A 20,435-nucleotide genomic window follows, 5' to 3' on the forward strand; every position below is an offset into this window, starting at 1 on the left:
ACGTGGAACAAATAATGGCTCTAGCACGATAAAAACTTCTATTTATCTTTTTTTTCTTATTTATAGAAGAAAAAAAAATTTTTAATGAAAAATCGTTCGTCACCACATGAGCTCATTGCAAAAAAAAAGCACACACACGAAAAAGAAATTCACGACAAATTAAAAAAAAAACAATTTGCGGAGAGAGAAAAAAGGTGTGATCCATGGTCTTTTTTTATGGCGAGTGTGTGTTAACAAATGCTTCAATTTCCAATTCCATTAATAACGTCTTGCCAAGTATTTTGATGTTTTAAACAATTTTTGCAGTGGCTTTCTTTTCTTGTAGCTACAAGTTGCGTTGTTGTTCCATTCATTCATTGATTTGTGGTTTACGGATTTTTGTCTTAAAAGAAGGAATTTCATCGTAAATTATTGTCATTGAATTAATTGAAAATTTATTCAATTTTGTTTGAGTTGCAATTTCAATAAATTTTGTTATATTTTTATTTTTTATAGTTAAAGAAGATTTAAAAAAAATAGTTAATAAATAAAAAAATAAATAAAAAAAATAAAAATAAAATAAATATTAAATAAGAATTTTTTATTTATTTATTAATAAATTTTTCATGATTCTCTGGATATTTTAGAAAAATTTATAACTGAAAAATATTATTTAAAAAATATAAAACTATTTTTATCAAAAAAAAAATAATAATAATTAAAAATAATTAATAAATTAAAAAAAATAAATCCTGTAAAATTTATTTTGTATTTACATCAAATATTTTTTTATTTTAAATTTTATTTTTATTTTGAATAATTTTTTTTAAAAAATTATTTTATAATGAATAATAATTTAATTTAATTAAAATAATTTAAAATAATAATAATTTTTATTTTTTTCTTTCTTTATAAAAAATAATAAATAAATAATAATCTCAAATCCAAATTAATTAAGCTTAAGCAACTTTAATCATTTGTCTTTAATTTAATTATTTTATTTTATTTTATTTTCCTATTTTTTATTTATTTATTATTATTTTTTATTATTTATTTTATTTTATTTTTTTTTTTTTTATAAAATACCTAAATTTTAATATTCTCGAAGAATTTATTTAATTTCTGTAATTCAAAAAAAAAATTACCTTTATTTGGCGCATCTAACAAGTTTTCAACACATGCTACTCTAAATAAAAAATTCTTCTATTCAAAGCAAATTTCTTTCAACACCCAATTCCATCCCACACACTTGCTCGTTTCAAGTTCAAAATCATCCCAATAATCAAATGTAGGCCAGCTTAATTAATTTTATGCACTACAAAAGTCTTCCGAGCCTTTTGTTACTTTGAGAAACTTATAAATATTTATTGATCGAAGTCAATAACTTTCTTTCATGAATAAACTCTCAAAAAATTTTTCGCCTTTTTTATGAGCCGAGAAGCTACTCGCTAGATCAAATACCGATCGTGAATACCTACGACAAAAAAAAATCAACAATTTTAATAAAATATCTCAATTAGCATAAATTATATGATGATTTTATGCATATTTCTTCTATAAAAAATTGTAAAGACTTGATTACCGGTGTAAAAAACACAGAAAATTTATATTTATTTATTAAAATACAGAAAAAGAGTGAAATGATAAAACGAAATATTTAAGTGAAAATTAAATAAATATAAAATGTTGACACACATTTTTTTGTCACACAAGTTTTTAATCGTCTCGAAAGAATTTATAAATTTTTTTTTCGGGCGTTTCCGCATTAAAATTTTGCTACAAAGTAACTCGATGGAATTATATTGTAAATAAAACGGAATTCAACAAAGATCAAGTTGATCAAAAAAAAAATAAAGTTGTGTGTATTAAGTATTTATTGGCAAATGTTATTAACATGACTTTACGGTTACTTTATATCACGATAGGAATTATTATTATAAATTTCTTGAATTGAATCCATTTTCTTTATTTTACTTTTTTTTTACCGCATTTCGGAAAAAAATACGGTTTTATCAAAGGATTTAAGGTCACGTGGTTAAAAATTTAAAAAATTCGCTAAAAAGTTAAAAAATTTAATTAACCACGTGGTAAAATAAATTATTAAAAAAAATTAATTAAACAAAGTAAGTTAACCACGTGGTTAAAAATGTCACGTGACTAAATATGGTTTAAAAAATTAAAAAAAAACATTAAAAAGATCGTTTTAAAATAATTTCGAAAAAATAAGTTAACCACGTGGTTCAAAATTTATTAAAAATAATTTATTTAAAAAAATTAAGCTGACCACGTGGTTAAAAATGTCACGTGATTAAACAAATCAAATGGTTAAAAAATAAATATCTAATATTAACTTAAAAAAATAAATTAACCACGTGGTTTATAAAAATTAAGATAACACATGACTAAAAGAACAAAAAAAAATTTACGTGGAAAATTATATTTTTAAATTTAAAAAAGTCACGTGGTTTAAAAAATTAAAAATATCGTAAAAATAAGAAAAAAAACTAAAAATGAATTTAAAAAAAAGAATTAATTAACCACGTGGTTAAAATAATCTAAATAAAAAATAAATATAATAAAAAAAATTATAAAAATGCGATATAATCCTCAGTCTTTTCCCGAACGACAACTTTAAATATTTTTTTTTATGTATTCAATACTTTAAATGGACACTTTTGTCTATATCCACATACAGCTCGGTAGTACGATAAAAGTCAAGGTAATTTCACGAGCTCCAAATTTATCCTGAGGCGATAACCATATCTCGCTACTTTTGTTTTATTTTTATTATTTTTTGTCTTGCCCAACGATAAATTGGTCTAATAATTCGCATTTCGCACCAAACGTGTGTAAGATTTTTTTTTTGGGTGCGCGAGCCTCAATAACAATAATTTCATACAAATTTCACTTCACCTGAAACATTCCTAAATATAACTTCTCTTCACGAGTCATCGACCTGTGATCGATTTTTTTTCCGCGATCGATGCTGCATACAATTTTATTGTGTATTTGCACATTTCTCTCTCACTCTCGCGCGCGCGTCTTCTAAAACTTTTCTTGTTCGACTCTTCACGTGAAAGAGTAGGAAGCGACGACGTGATGTGTGGATGTGTCTTGTCGTGGTGTATTATTAGCTGAGTTCATCCGAGTTTGAGGCACAGTTACACAAATATTCGATTACTTCGTCGTTTCACTTTTCTTTAAAAATAAAAAAAAACAAAAAAAAAACACTTTTACAGGTTTTAACACATACAGCAGAAAAACAACAACAAGAAAACCTTCAACTTTTGAGTCAAGTTCATCGTACATCGCACAATAAACGAGGAATCTTCACTTTCTTTTCGTCTGATTTGGTACAAAATGCATCTTATGTAAAAGAAATAAAGTCATATGGAAAGAAAAAAAGGTACATCACGATTAATGTATTTTAAAGTATTATTATTTTCGTTGTTGTTGCTACTCAGTACATATGGCTGAAATATTTCTCTTCTTTCATCTCCGTAAACACAGAAAGTTTCGTTCGTACTTTTTTTCATTCGAAGAGGTTTTTATCCCACGCGATTACACGTTAAATCCGTGTGCATAATCATCATGAGGTTTTTTTTAATAGTCCGTTGAAATGTCTAAAACTAAGCAATTTTCGTGTATGAGCATGAAATGAAGTCAACTCACATGAGCTTTGAAAAAAAAATAATAATTTGTTGAAAGACAAAGCAATGGGTAGGCTTGCTTGTTTTCGGGCTGAATGTCTGTTTGTTGTGATCGTATTAAAATAATTACATTGTCAAGTGTTTTTTTTTTAAATAATTTCAAGTATGTACTTGTGGTTTATGTAAAATAATAAATAATAGCTATAATTGTTGAAATAATTATTTTTTGTTTTTTCTCAAAATATTTTTTTTAACCATCTGATGATTTTATTAAGGGCTTTATTTAAAAAAGTGAAAAAAATTTAAATTATTTTGTCTGAAAAATTAATTTAATAAAAATGAAATTATTGAAAAAAATAATTGTATATAATTAATATTGTAATTATTATAATTAATCATCAAATTTTTATTTTATAATTATTTTTTTGGGGAAAATCAATTTTGAAGATTTAATTTATAAGTTTTTACCTATTTTGAAAAAAAAATTTTTTTTTTAATTTATTAAATTAATTATTATAAATTATGAGCTACAATTAAATTAATTTCAATACAAATAAAATAAAAACTTAAATAAAATTAATTTATTTTGAGAATATGGGATTTTGGTCAATTAAAAATTAAAACGATTTTTTAATTTTGCCGACGTTTCGAGCAAATTTGATTGCTCATCATCAGGGCTAAATAATTTATTTTTAAAATTAATTTATAATTTTTTGAAAAGAATTTTAGATATACATACTTTGTTTAAATATTTTAAATATTTTTAGACACAAATAAATAAAAATAAAATTAAAAAATTAATATTTTACCTATTTATTAAATTATTATTATTATTATTTATTAAAGATAATTTATTATCTAATTTTTATATAAATATTTTTATATGGTAAAAATATTTTAAAAATTTAATTTACAATTTTTTTCCTTTATTTAATGTTGAACAATTTTTTATATTTTTTTTAAAATAAACTTAAGAATAGTTCAAATTTAAATTAAATTATTTAAATTAATATTTTTAATTTACAAATATTAATTTTAACTTGAAATTATTTTTTTCTAAGATTTTAAATTTTTTTTTAAATATTATATTAATATAAAAAATATATTATTCTTAAAAAAATAAAAAAAAATAATAATAATTAAAATTCTTTAATTTTATAATTTATCAATTCTTTTATTGTAACTAAAAAAATTAAAGATTTTAAAAAATTGAAACTTATCTATCAATGTAAAAATAATAATAAAAAATTCAACGATAACCCAATTTTACAAATATTAGAAATTAAACACTATAAAAGTCATGACTTCCAATAAGCCAAATCTACCAACAATAATCAAAATATTTATTAACAATAATAATAAAATAATACAATTTATTGATTTACCTTTGGAGATGTTTAGACAAACTCATTTATTCATTTATCTCTGCCTTTTCTACCTTTGAAAAGTCTTCAACTATATAAAATCAATATAATGCGCTTATCTTAATCTATTTTGATTAAAATGAAAAAAAAAATCAATTGAAACAACTTTTTTGTATTTATTCCGATGAATATTTCGCTATTATATTAAAAAGCGATTTTCAATCAGTGAATACAAAAATGAACAATAAACAAATAATATCCATAATTGGAATAAAAAAAGATTTTTAACACAAATTTTTCGAACATTAATGACTTTTCAGCTTTTATAGGGATGAGAATGTTCGCCTACTGTTTAAGAAATTTCGATTATTAATTTTTTGAATAATAAATAAGTGAAAGAGCAACTCTATCGGTTCATAGGAACTTGTCGTCGTGTGTTATTCATGAATAAATTACAAGAGATGACACACAAAAAGAACTGGATGCTGCTGTAATGGAAATATTTTTACACTTTTCTTTTGTGTGATATTGAAAAAACTTGATATTTGTTGAATTGAATGACCTTGGACAGGTCAATGAAATTGAATTTTTATTAGATTTACACAAGATTTTACAAAGAAAAAAAAAGTGAAATTTTTTTTAAAGGAATTTTTAACAAGTTCTTTTTTTTGTTATTAATCTTAACCATTAATAAAACTGCTTTGGCAATAAAAATTCCTCCATTCCAAAATAAGTTATGCTAATTTTCGCACTTTCTTTGTTACATTTAAATATTTGGCTTTAAACACATGCCAAGCCTAAATATTTAATTATCACCACAAACTGTTCGTTACTAATAGATTTCGTTCCATTCATCAAAATAATAATTGAGAATCGAAATGGCGTTACTAACAAAGCAAAAAATTCTCCTTAATATTTATTTATTGATGAAATTTTTTAGTTAACAAAAAAAAAAGTTGTGATGACAAATTTTCTCCCAATCAATAAATTTTTAGATTTTTTACAGATGACTCAGATCAGACTCAGAAAATTAAAAAAAAATATTGCCTTGAGCTATAAATAAAATTCCGCGTCAAGAGCACTTTCTTTTTGATTGCTCATCATACGTTAAAGAGTTTCGCAAATATACACGTGTACAGATATGAATACAGATAAATATTTTTTAAGCAAGTGTAGAAATTTCTTATGTCATCTTTCTTCTTTCGCTTCAGTTTAGTGTAGGTTCGGAACAAAAGGTGTGGCACGAAATATTTGTAGTAATAAGATAATAAATTGTAGAAACATAAAACGACAGCTTCTTATTGCTTTTGTCTGAGACGAAATGAGAAAAGGGGCGACAGTTGGAAAGCTTTAGGTTTTATTTCTGGTTTTTAGATTTAACCTCGAAATTTTGAACTTAGCTCTTAAGATTTCGAATCTAGTTTTTCAGATTTTGAATTTAGCTCTTCAGCTTTTGAACTTAGCTCTTCAGTTTTTGAACTTAGCTCTTCAGTTTTTGAATTTAGCTCTTCAGTTTTTGAACTTAGCTCTTCAGTTTTTGAACTTAGCTCTTCAGTTTTTGAACTTAGCTCTTCAGTTTTTGAACTTAGCTCTTCAGTTTTTGAACTTAGCTCTTCAGTTTTTGAATTTAGCTCTTCAGTTTTTGAATTTAGCTCTTCAGTTTTTGAACTTAGCTCTTCAGTTTTTGAATTTAGCTCTTCAGTTTTTGAACTTAGCTCTTCAGTTTTTGAATTTAGCTCTTCAGTTTTTGAATTTAGCTCTTCAGTTTTTGAACTTAGCTCTTCAGTTTTTGAACTTAGCTCTTCAGTTTTTGAACTTGGCTCTTCGATTTTTGTACATAGCTCTTCAGTTTTTGAACTAAGCTCTTCAGTTTTTGAATTTAGCTCTTAAGCTTTTAAATCTAGCCCATCAGCTTTTGAATTTAGCTCTTCAGTTTTTGAACTTAGCTCTTCAGTTTTTGAACTTAGCTCTTCAGTTTTTAAATTTAGCTCTTCAGTTTTTGAATTTAGGTCTTCAGCTTTTGAACTTAGCCCTCCGTTATTGAGTTTTTCTTCTCCATTTGTGCCATCAGATATTTAAATCTCTTATTAAATGTCGCACCTTTTGTTACAAATTCTGCCTGAAGCCAATTCGCCAACATGACAATTAAACTCTATTAGGCGACACATAAATTTGCGTCTAACTCAAAAGACTTGCAAGTAGGAAACGAACCTCCTCGACGAATCTTAATTGAATATAAAACACTTTATTGCACAACTATGTCAAATTACATCGTTTATTACTAATAATATTACACTTTTACTACTACCATTATTACTTACCACCATAATCTGGTTTAGTTTTTATTTTTTTTTCTTCATCATTTTTGCGTTTTTGTGTGTTTAATGTAATTTTTTGCCGTGTGCAGCAACAAAGCAACACGATCTATTTACACCACACTTATTTACCGATCATCAACATCATCATGATACTTAATAATAACAACTAAGTGAAATGGAACTCTTCATTAATTTGCATTAGTAACCGATATACGCACATTATTACGTTTATTGATCGCCGATTTCGCAACGTTCACGTTTTTTTTATGGCTAGAAAAGAAAGAAAATCCCTCAAATGGTAATAATAATTATTATGAAATATAAATAAAAAAAAAATGTTGCATTTTATGAATATTCATTTGATACACATGTCGATTGTTGTGTCGGAACTGCAAGCTGCGATTGGAAAAGCATGAAGACAATATAAATAATGTAACAATTGCATGATGCAGTTTTATGGATGATTTGCGTAACTATCCATCCAATGGGCAGAGAGAGAAGGGAACCACAATTAAAAACCATATGCTCTGCGTTACAATGGAACGAATAATGGTAATAAAGTTGTCATGACAAAAGTTGTTAGGAGAGATATTTCCTAAGGTATAAGAGATCATGCAACGGAATTTTTTCGATACAATAATTGAACGCATTAATATTAATAAAGTGCTCTTGTTCTCAATTTCGTGAGTGGAATTTGATGTTGCAAGAAGCGAATTTTTCTAGATTTTTAGTTATTGTTAGATAAATTGCATTTGTCGCGGAATATTTAATTAATTTTTTATTATTTTTTTCATTATTTTATTTTCTTATAAAAATTAAATATTTTTAATTTAATTATTTTTTTATTAAATGATTTTTTTATTTTAAAAATTAATTGAAAAATAATAAATTAATTTTAAAATTAACTATAAAAATTATTTGTTTAATTAATTTATTTAAAAATTTATTAGAAAAATTAATTTATTTTATTTTTATTATTATTTTTTTTTTTATTTCTTATTTTTTATAAAAATTTATTAATTTTTTTTTAATTATCTTAAATAAATAATTTAATAATTAACATTTTTTAATAAAAAAACAAATAAAAATAAATTATTTAAAATAAATTAAAAAAATTAATTAATTAATTAAATAAATAAAAATTATTCAATAAATTATTGTTTTTATTTAACTAATTATATCAATTTATTTCTAAAAATTTATAAATTTTTAATTATTTTTTTATTTTTAATTTTTTTTTTTAAATTAAGAGTTATGATATCAAAGAAATTAAAAAATATCTAAAGATATTAAAAAAATCTTTTAAAAATTTTAAATAAAAATCGAAAGCTAAAAATTCCTCATTATGACAGAAAAAAAACCTTTCTTGATGCACCAAAAATTAACTTTTTAATATTTTTGACGTACTTTGCCAGTCACGACGATGTTCATCTGAGTTCATCGAAACAGAAAATGCACTTGACTCATAAATAAGAAAAAAAATAAATAAACAAATAAAAATGTTGCTTCATTAATATACGTGTCGAATGCAGACGACGTAAGCACAAGCGCAGCAAGGTGTATTGATCGTTCAGAGAGAAAAAAAACAGAAATAACGAAGAAAAGAAAAGGGAAATGCAAAAAGAAAGAATGTGAGACGAAGAACCGTTATTTGTCTGTCGTCGTGGCATTGAATGAAAGTGAATTCAACTTGCCGGATATTACAAAATTTTTGAGGAATTTTTAATAACTTTTGTAACTGAACCAAGTTTGAATTTATTTTTTATGACTTTCACACAAATTTTTTTTTAAATTAAAGAAAAGTCGCGTAAAAGAGGAATTTCAAGCATTCCAGCGATAAAATGTGTCTGTGTGTTAATTAATTCATTAATGCCATCATTGCCGTGTGATCGACAACAAAAGCCATAAAATACTCGAAATTTCAGGTGTTTTGATGAGATTGCACTTTTGTGCCATCCGTCTCGTGACACCGACACATGTGCCATGAAATCAAAAGTGAAAGACCGTTTAAGAGAAAAAAAAGTGAAGACGCTACACGTGCATTGCACACCAACAAAGTCGCATCTCACCAACAACAACAAAAAAATAAACAATTTATTTATCAACAACGAAAAATACTTTCGAATAAATGCTTTTTGGTATTTAGGTTATAATGATGACTTGACAACGATATGCGCGACAAAAGAAGCTGATAAAGATAAAAAAAAAATAAAAATGCAAGACACCGCAACGATGTGTGGCGTAGATTTTACCAGAAAAGGCTCATCTCTTGCATGTACGCATAATGCATTATTTATGTCGTGTTTTGCTGCACGTAATTGTGCAATTAGTCATTATTCATGAAGAAAAATGAAGAAGATGCAGCAAAAAATGCATGTAAAATTAAATGGAGACGAGATGTTTTTTTATGAAAAAAAAAATAAAATAATGGAATTGAATGGAAAAATTACGAAAATGGAAAATTACGCGTAAGAACAAGTGGTTTGATCATCGGTCATTCACTTTTAATGAGGTGCTTTTGTGTTTAACGAGCTGGATAGAAAAGGAGGTTTTTGACATTTGTTAACAAATTAACAATAATGTTTTTTGAAGCAAATTTTATTGTTTTTTAAATAATTATAAAAATGACAAATGCGATATTTAAAAAATTATAAACCGTTTAAAAATTAAAAAAAATTATTAAATTTAATACTTGGTTTAATTAATTAATTTTTTTATTTAAAAATTAAATTTTTTAATTTTATTATATTTTATTTATTTATTTTTTTTTTTTTTTTGAAGAATTTTATTTATAAGAAATTTTTAAGAAAAATTTATTTGAAAAAAAAATTCGTTAAAAAATAAATAATTTTTTTTATTAAATTATTTCATTTATAATAAGGTACATATTTTATAATTTACAAAAATAATTAAGTTATTTATTTATTTTTAAAATAATCATTAGTTTTTTAAAGTCTTAATATCGGAAAATTATTGAATTATTATTTTTTTAAAATTCTAAAATATTAATTTTCCGATATTAAAAATTAAAATAAATAAAATGAAAAAAAAATTAAAATATTAATAACAAAAAAAAATTATCAAAAAATTTGATCAAACATTATTAAAAAAAATAATAATAAATAATAAAAAAATATTATGAATTAAATTTGTAACAAATTATTGATTATGTTTTTCGTTAAATAATTATTTTAATAATATTTTTTTCTTTTTTGAAGAATTTTATGCCTGTTTAAATAATTTGATATGAAAAATTTATTTGAGAAATTAATTATTTTTTTTACAAAAATAACAAAAATAATTAAAAAAAATAATTAATTTATGCAATTTGAAATCATAATCATTATTTTTTTTAAAGTCTTAATTTCAAAAAAATTATAATTTTTATATTTTTTTTATATTTTAAAATATTATATTAAAAATTAAAATAAATAAAATATAAAATTAATAAATATAAAAAAAAAATTATAACAAAAGTTTGATCAAATATCACAAAAAAAATAATTAATAATTATAAATTAATTTTTTCTTTAAAAAGTGAATTAAATCTTATAAATTTATTTTTATTATTTTAAAAATATTTTTTTAAATCTAAAAATTAAATGAAAATGGTTGAATAAACAATTTCCAACAAAAATTTCGTGAGAAATCAATTAAAAATTTTTAAATTTGAATATTTAGCACGTCACAAAATGCCAATCAACGCAGTTTATTATGAGAAAAAACCCAATAGAGCACATTTCATGCGATTCACATGCGATGACTTAACCGACTTCACAACTAATTAAAATCAAAATATCATTTTCATTTCACTTCTATCACAACATTAGTAAACACACAGCTCCAAATTACAAACAAACGTTACTAAATACACTTTCAATCGCACTTCCTTTGCTCTCACATAATTTTTACCTACGAAGTTAATAAAAAATATTCACATGAACTCTCGTATTCAATGCAAAATAAAATTTAAAAAAAAAATCAAACACACAAAAAAATGATAACAAAAAAATTTTACGCAACTTAAAATCTCATCAATTACAAAAATAAATGAAATAATAAAAATTCGCCAAAACAAAAACAAGTTGTTCAATTTCTTTCTAATATCTACAGAGCTTGTGGTTTTTTCGCTACAAATGTCGAATAAACGAGATGATGATCGATAACATCTCACGCAACTAACTCCCTGTACCTTTTTTTTTTTGCTTTTTCATCTTATTCTTCTTAACGAGGCCCACAACGCAACGAAAAAAAAAGTCACATGAGATACACATGAAAGCGTGGATAACAAGCCCCACCGCAGCGAGAGACATTTCTTGCCATTTCATTACAAAAATCGTTTTTTTTTTATTATTATTACATTAGTTTCACTTTTTAAAGAAATTTTTTTTCTTGACGCGCAAAAAAAAACTCGTTAATTGTTATTACGTGAATTATGCGACAAATATTAACGCCACGCAAGATTTGGTCAAGAAAAAAAAGGAATTTTTAATTGGAAATGAATTGAAAATCAGGCCAAAGTTCATTGTTCAAAAGAAATTGATATCGCGCAACAACTTGTTTACTTTTTTTTTTGTATGAGCTTCAATTGAGTCGTGAATTGTGCATAAATATGTGAAAGAAGAAGAAATTAAATATTAAATGATTGCCCAGTTGAATTGTTGAATATGCTTATATGCAAGTTGAAGAGAGTTGAAAGTTGATAACTTGCGAGAAATCAAGCTTCTTTGTGTGAATGCATTGTAAAAAAAATTATTGAATGGTTGGAATTTTTTCAAGTGAATTGCCTTTAATGAGTATTTGGAATTTTTTGACAAAAAAAAAATTATTTCGACTGTAAAAAAAATTAAGTAATAAAAAAAAATAAATAATACAAACAATTAAATTAAAAAAAATAAAAATAAATAAAAAAAATAATAAAAAATAAATAATTTAATTAAATATTTTTTTTTCAAGAAAATAAAATTCTCCTAATATCTAGAAGCGTAAAAAAATAATAAAAATATTTTTTAAAATAAAATTAAAAAATTCAAAGATTTCATATCAATTAATAATATTTAATACAAAAATAATATTCAATATATTTTTTAACTAAAAAAAATTAAATATCATTTTTAATTTTTTAAAATTATTTTATTTTTAAATAATTCTTTTTATTTCTTATTTTTATATAATTTATTCTCCGATAATTTCGTTTTATTCAAAAATTAAAATAAATTTGTTACAAAAATTCCAACTGTTATAATTTAAATCAATTGTGAATTATAATTATTTTTTTTTATTTTAAAATAAATTTAAATATTTAAATTTTTTATTTTAAATTAATTAAATTTAATTTTTTTAAATATTTAAATTTTTATTTTAAATTAATTGAATTTAATTTTTTAAATATTTAAATTTTTATTTTATTTATTTATAGTTATTTTTTAACAATTTTGTAAAATATTTAAATAAAAATTCTTAAAAAACTTTTTTTTTCATTAAAACATTCCAAAAATAATACAAAAATTTAGTTGTCATTGACTTGTCAACTTAAAAAAAATACGTTAAAAATTTGAAAATCGCATTTTTGCTAATTCATTTTTTTTTTATATCATATAACTTCCTACAAAAAATTGTCAAAAAACTCAAACGCCATGAAAAAAAACTATTTTAGCTTAATTAAAGTCTGCTAAACATTTTTTCCGTCGCAATCTCCATCGATCACCTACCTTCTAGACGAACGTAATTACCCAACAACCAAACATTAATTCGATTAAATAAAAAAAAAATCATTCATACATTAACAAGATAGCACCACGCGCAACAATAATCACGGGTGTTAAGCAATTATAAAATCGAACATAAAAAAATGTTTTGATGATTATCAGTCTCTGTCGATGAACGTCGTCGTCGCGAGACGTTACTCACATATTTTTTTTCTATTATTTTCTAATAAATACAAGACACGTACAACTTCTTCATATTATCATAATACTCACTTGTACTTGAATGATTTATGACTTTCTTCGCGTTTCATGCTTCAGACACAACATTCGCTTCTTGTGTGAGTCGATGTTTAATGATGCATGAGCAAGTCATGTAACAATCTGCTAGTTTTTTTTTTCTCCTAGACTTGTTGACCATTCGCGTACATGCATCGATGGGTCTCATCCGTGTTCGGCGTTGAACGAAAAATTTTAATCACGAAAAAAATGTTCATTGAACGGGGACAAAGTCCTTTGAGTTATTGCATAATTTTTGGATGGTTCGCGATCAATGACTCCCTTTCACTGTGGGCACAAGTTGTGATAAATTGTGATGAGATGTGATTAAATGACACAGAAAACGAGATTTTGTGAAGATAAATGACACGCATTACAGCTTCTTGTAACAGAAAATTGATGCTTGAGTTGTTTTTCTTGTCGAAGATTTGTCAAATTTGTCACTCGCTGGTTCAAAGAAAATAGAATAAAGAAATATTTATTAATTTAGGAATAAAAAAAAATATTTTATAATGAATAAAATATAAAAATATACTAAAAATTTTAAAAATTAAATTTAAATACAAAAAAATTCTAAAAATTTAAAAAAAAAATTAATTAAAATTATGATTTTAATTAAAATTAAAAAATATATTTAAAAAAAAATATTTAATTGAAGTAAATTTATTAATTAATATTTCCAAAAAATATTTGAATAAAATTTATAATAAATATAAGAATTTTTCAATTTAATTTTATCAAAAAATGCTTTTTAATTAAAATTAAAAATTTTGATTAAAAAAAATTAATTTAAATATTTTATTTAAAAAATTTATTTTTTTTTAATTTTTATTTTGAAAAAAAAAATATAAAATAATTTTATAAGCAATTATAAATTAAAAAATAAAATTATTTAGCAAAATTATTTTAATTTAATTTTTAATTAATTAATTAATTAATTTAATTTTTAAAAATAATTAAAATTAATTAATTTATTAATTTTATTTTTAATCCAATTTTAATGTCATTTTTTTATTAATGCAAAAATATTATTAAATTATTTTAAACAAATTTTTACTTTTTTTATGAAAAATTATTTCTTAAACGTCTATAAAATAATTTCTCGATACATCCAAATCATTGTGACACTCAAATTTCCCATAAATCAAAACACACATAAATCAATGAGAAATCCACAAACCGCACTTTCATCACTCATAAACATCACAAAGCCCATTAATGTATCATTTAACATCTAATCTGACAAAATAATTACACCAAAAAAACCACAACCACTTGACAATTTTGTCACAACTTGCTTGAGAAATAATTAGTTTTGATATTTTTTAATTTTTTTATTGACTTAAAGTCAAAAACTCCTCAAAAAAAGTGCATCAAAAAAAACCTCCTTTCATAAAAACTCAACCTTTGAGCAATTTGCTCGTAATTAATTTTACATTAAAGTTGGAAACCTACAAAAAATGAGTCATGCGAGTAAAACAAGAGGCCCCTTGCAATATATCTTGCAACAGATATAACTGATAATTTTTTACGAATCTCTCCTCCAATTATCTCATAACATTATTCGCTTCTTTTGATGCGTGCCCGAGATGCGACGAGATAAATTCGTACGTTATATAAAATTTTATCGCATCAGATTTTTTTTTTTCGTTATTGAATAAAAATAAATAAAAGAAGACGAAAAGATGAGTAAAATTTCACCGTTCTGCTTTATCATATAAGTAAATGAATGAATTTGCGGCGTTTATAAATTACTTTACAAGCAGCAACAAGCACGAAAAATTACTACAATTTCTTTTCCTGAATACTTTCGACTTCTTATGGCAGCACTAAAAAGGTTCCGCCCTGCAATTAAATCATAATATTTATGTACGTGAGAGTCATTATTTTGGATAAAAATCGACAAGTACAGCGATTTTTTTTTAAAGTAAATTATAAAAAGTTAACACAAACTTCCTCCCGAGCATTTAAGATGCGAAATAATTGTGGAAGTTTTTGTGCGTAAACGCAAAATTTCAATCATCTTTAAGTCGAAAAATTAAAATTAAATAATCAAAAAGTGATAGTTTTTCTATTTTATATTTTAAAAAATTGGTGTGGGAAGGATGATCAAATAAAAATAATTTAAAATGGAATTATAGGTCAAAAAGAAGCCAAAAATAAATTTTCGAGTTTATAACTTGACCAATAAATTTTTTGAGACATCCTTAAATAGTACAAAATTTATTTGTTTTGCCAAAAATTTATTTAAACTTTTTAAAATTAATAGAAGATGACCTAAATATTTTTTTTATAATTTTTATTTCAAAGAATATTTAAAATAAATAAAATTTAAAAAATTATAAATTTATTATTTAAATTAAATGTAACTTTGCAGGATTGTTATTTTAGCTAGTTTAAGCCTATGTGCAAAGTCATAGCTCGGTCTCTTTGGAAAAACTGAAATTTATGGTACTCAATGATTATATTCATCATTTTCAGCCTACTTTCAAATAAAATTGGTCCGGTTGATGATAGACGCAACTTCCGGGTTTGTGGAAAAATTATAAAAAATTATAAATTTATTTAAATAAAAAAAATTATTTATATTTAAATTAATTCACTTTAATTAATTTAATTAATTTATTAAATAAATTTTTAATTTAATATTTAATTTAATTAAATTTTTAATTTTTTCAAAGAATTAATAAATTTTTATTTAATTAAATTAATTTAGCGAGAATTAAAAAATATTTAAAAATTAATTAAAAATTAAAATTTAAATTAATTAAATATTAAATTAAAAATTTATTTAATTAAATTAAAATTTTTTACTATTTTTAAAAAAATTAAAACTTGCCAAAATATTAGGTAGAAAATTATTTAAAAACAAAAAGTAAGAAACGTATTTAAATCTAATTTTTTTAATACGTTCAATAAATTAAACATAAAAATATTTTTAAAAAAAATTAATAAAATAAAAACAAATTATTTTATTTTAAACTAAATTAAATTAAAAAAAAATCTGAGAAAATTATCAAAAAAAAATGTAAAATTTTATTTTTTCGTATTTTTTAAAGTCAAATTTTTTCATAAAAATTAAATTAACCAAAAATCTTCAGACAATGCTTGTCAACCACTCTTCAACCGGTGTAAATTTCATCCGAATTGTCTTACATTATATATTATTTAATTTTTCAAGCGAATAAAATCTCTTAGCTCTTGCATTGTTTTCTTTCTTTCACGAACAAATAAGTACACAATCCAATCCATACACACGAAATTACATTAAAACTACCATTATTATCATCATCAGCATCGCATCGGCAGCAAAAACGAAGAAAGAAGACGTAATATGGAGTGAAGTTTAATATAATAATGAAGACAATGTTAATTATTATCGTCTTACTTCAATGTTAATTATTCATTCAATTCAATGACTTTCACTAAAAAATAAAAAATAACAAAATTTTTCGAAGCAAAAAATCAATCATATTGATATCACATGTGTGTGTGTACGAAAAAAACGGAAAAATTTTACAAATTTAATAATAATTGGACCATAATGTGTTCACTCTTCTTTGGCTTCTTCAGCACTTCATGATTTTTACTTTCTTTCAATTTTTTCGTTAATTTTTGTTTTTACGTCGATCTGACGCGTGAGATTTATTTAGTAATAAATTTTTCTTCCCGTTTGTCGTGCGGTAATTGATAAATAATACGAAAAAATGGGCAACTTTTACACGGACCATTAGTCACAACAAAACTCATGTTTTATTTAATCGCTCACGGTCACGGTTAGCAGCACAAAATGTTGCATTATTTGCATTTTCACCGAAATCGATGAACATTTGTAGAAGAAAAAAAAATTGTGATCTGATCGCGCGCTACAATTTTTTGTAAATTAATTTGCATACAAATGTATCAAGATTCCATATTTATTTTTTTTTTTTATGAAAAGAGAGAAAAAAACATCTTCAGTATAAAAATATAAAAATAAAGAAGAAATTTCAAGTATATGAAAAAACTTTCGCCTTTAACACTTTTTTTTGTTCAATCGTTCGAATACACTCTACTCACATATTGTTTAATTTTTAATAAATTTTTGAGTCATATCTACATAAATTTAACATAAAAGTAGAAGAAACGTGAAGAAGATGACACATTAATTTTGAAGAAATGGTGCTAATTGTATGTATAACGTAAATTAGTAGATCACTGATGAGTTTCAAGTCAAACCTGTGTTTGTTATCATTTATTATTGTTATTGGTAAAAGTGAATTTATTTTAATATTTTATCAAAATATTTAGTTTCTGAAGGTTGTTTATTTAAAAATTTATTTCGTTCGAGTGTTTTGATGAAAAATTAACTTTAAAATTATTTTTATTAGATGGATTAAAAATAATTTAAATTTAGATCAATTGTAACTCTGCCGCAAAAATACTTAATTTTTTTTAAATTTACAATTAATTACTGAACTTAACTATTAATATTTTATGAAAATTATTAACAAGTAAATATTATTTTTTTTAAATTAAATAAAAATATAAATTAATTTTTTTTATAAATTATTCTAAATAAATAATTAAAAATTAAATTTATAAATTTAAAAAATATAAATTATACAATATACTAAAATTTTAAATTCTAAAAATATATTAATTAAAAAAAAAAGAATTTTTTATTCAATTTTTTTTTTAATTATTTGATTTAAAATTTAAAAGAAAAAAATTTTCATCAGCATTAAAAAATTAATAAAAATAATTTTTTTATATTTCTCGGATTATGTACAATAAGATTTTTTTTATAATATATCATAAATTTTAAAAATTATTAAAAATTTATTTTTATTAAGATTTTAAAATTTTCGATTTAAATTATAACAAATTTTAAAAAAAAAGTAATAATTCATGAGTCATGATATTTTTCAAATTGTCAAAATTTTGGCACTAAATCAAACCACTCAAAACTTTGAAATTCATTTAATGTAAACATTTAACTCATTCGTCATTTCACATACTTAATTAAAATATTTACCAAACGAGGGTCAAAAGTCATTTTTTTTATTGTTTACAACGCAAAAATTTCACAATTAAACTTGTCGATTACGAGTTTTTATCATAAACAAAATGCCAATCAACCATCATCATCACAGCACTTTACAAATCAATATTTATCCTTTCGATAACTCATCATTAAATAAATTTCATTCATAATAATTACAAACTTTTTATTAATATTTTTTTTTCTTTTTTTCATTTTAGGTGAGTAAAAAAAAACAAACAAACAGAAAAAAATAGAAAGACTGCATAATTTCACGTCGTCTTCTACACTTACGTAAGTCTTTGTTATTAATAATGTTCACCTACAAAAAAATCACATACTCGAGACAACAACAACAAAAAAATAGTTGAGTAACTAAAAGGTATCATCTCGACTTTTTTGTTTTGGTCGCAAACTCATCCACGCATGGCAAATCGTTAGGTACCGTACATACTTTTTTGATTGTCAAAAAAAAAAAGTAAAATAAAAGTGAAATGGTAAATGATTATGTGGATGATAGTAATTTGTATGGAGCCAAGTCTATAATTTTGCGTGAATGCACGATTTTGGGTTTCGTTTGTGTAATAGAAAAATTATCGTAGAGTTATCAATTGAGGAGGATTTTTTTGTGAGCAAGTCGTAATGTGTGTGTAATTTCATTCAAAAGTGGATTTTTGGTGATGCTTTTAGGAAATTATGCATCATGGGTGTTTTTTTATTGTTCTTTTTTTATTAAAATATGCAGGAGGAGTGAAAAGTTATGTAAAGTTAAGTCACAAAAATAAACATTTTCGTTTGCTTTTTGAACTGTTTTATTAAGTTTTAAGAATTTTCAAGTTCTGGTGCAACTTTTTTTTTATTCTTATTTATTTTTTTGTGCAGTTTTAATTTAAATAAATGGACAGAAACTTATTCTTCTTCTTCTTCTTCTTCTTCTGGTTCTGGTTCTGGCTCTGGTTCTGGTTCTGGCTCTGGTTCTGGTTCTGGCTCTGGTTCTGGTTCTGGTTCTGGTTCTGGCTCTGGTTCTGGTTCTGGTTCTTCTTGTAGTGTTTTATCATCTTGTTTATCTTCTCCTTCTCCTGTTCCTGTTCCTGTTTCTTCTTCTTTTTTATCTTCAGGATTTCCATCAGATCCCACTTCAGGAGTAAACTCTGTAGCTGGAGCTTCGGTTGTTTTTCCTTTCTTTCCCCCTTTAGGTTTTTGGTTAGGTTTAGGTTTTGAAACTACTTCATCTCCAACAGGTGGGTCAACAGGAGAGTCTTCTGGCTCTGCTGGACCCTTTCCTTTACCTTTGCCTTTGCCCTTTCCTTTGCCTTTTCCCTTACTGCCTTCTCCAGCCATTTCTTCGGCCGTATCAAGACCACCCTTGGCTGCTGCCTTACCTTTCTTGGCCAGAGTCTTTGCCCCTTCGTCAGCAAGATCCTCAAATGGCTTGCAAACCACGAAGCTTACAAGCATCAAGACGAGAAAAATTAATGCAATTTTCATTTTGAACCAAATTTACTTTTTTTTTTTTGAATTCTTAATTCAAGGATTCAACGTTTTAATGTTTGATGAAACAAATCAAATGAAGTTCAATTCGTAACTGAAGAATATTCTGAAAAACCTCGATATTTATACGAAACTACAGAGAAGAGTCTTAGTACGAATTGGCTCAGACGTGACATTTATAAAAATTGAGATTGCAAGTTTTTGCGAATCTTTGCGTAACTTAGATAAGGTTTGTGTTGATATTGCACGATCCTATCTTACACGAGCTCTTTGGAACAAAAATTAAAAATTTTCCAAATAATAACTTTAAAAAAATTATTCAATAAAAAAAAATTTATTGATATTATTCAATGAAAAAAATTCTAAAGTTAACAAAATTGCAAGCCTTGGAACAATAATATTGTTCAATACTAATATATTGCCATAATTAAATAATTAAATTCAATTAAATAATGGAAAATAAATAATTTTCTAAAGAAAAGTATGGAAAATAAATTACTGTTGAATATATTTTTACCCCATAAATAAATAATGATATTGTTCCAAAGCTTGCAAAATTCGTAGAAAAGTAAAAGTATGTGACTTGTTTCTCTATAAAATGTAGATTAAAAAAATATCAGAAATAA

The 20,435-nt window shown here is 23.5% G+C and overlaps 1 protein-coding gene across 1 annotated transcript; it reads right to left on the bottom strand.

Annotated features, from left to right (window-relative positions):
• Nucleotides 1–19,227: 19,227 nt before the first annotated feature.
• LOC134828488 (protein TsetseEP-like) lies at nucleotides 19,228–19,806 on the bottom strand. The gene has a single exon (XM_063841468.1). The coding sequence runs from the start codon at nucleotides 19,804–19,806 to the stop codon at nucleotides 19,228–19,230; it is 579 nt and encodes a 192-aa protein (XP_063697538.1).
• Between the last annotated feature and the right edge of the window lie 629 nt (nucleotides 19,807–20,435).

Source organism: Culicoides brevitarsis, chromosome 2, assembly GCF_036172545.1.
Source record: "Culicoides brevitarsis isolate CSIRO-B50_1 chromosome 2, AGI_CSIRO_Cbre_v1, whole genome shotgun sequence".
Lineage (NCBI taxonomy): Eukaryota > Metazoa > Arthropoda > Insecta > Diptera > Ceratopogonidae > Culicoides > Culicoides brevitarsis.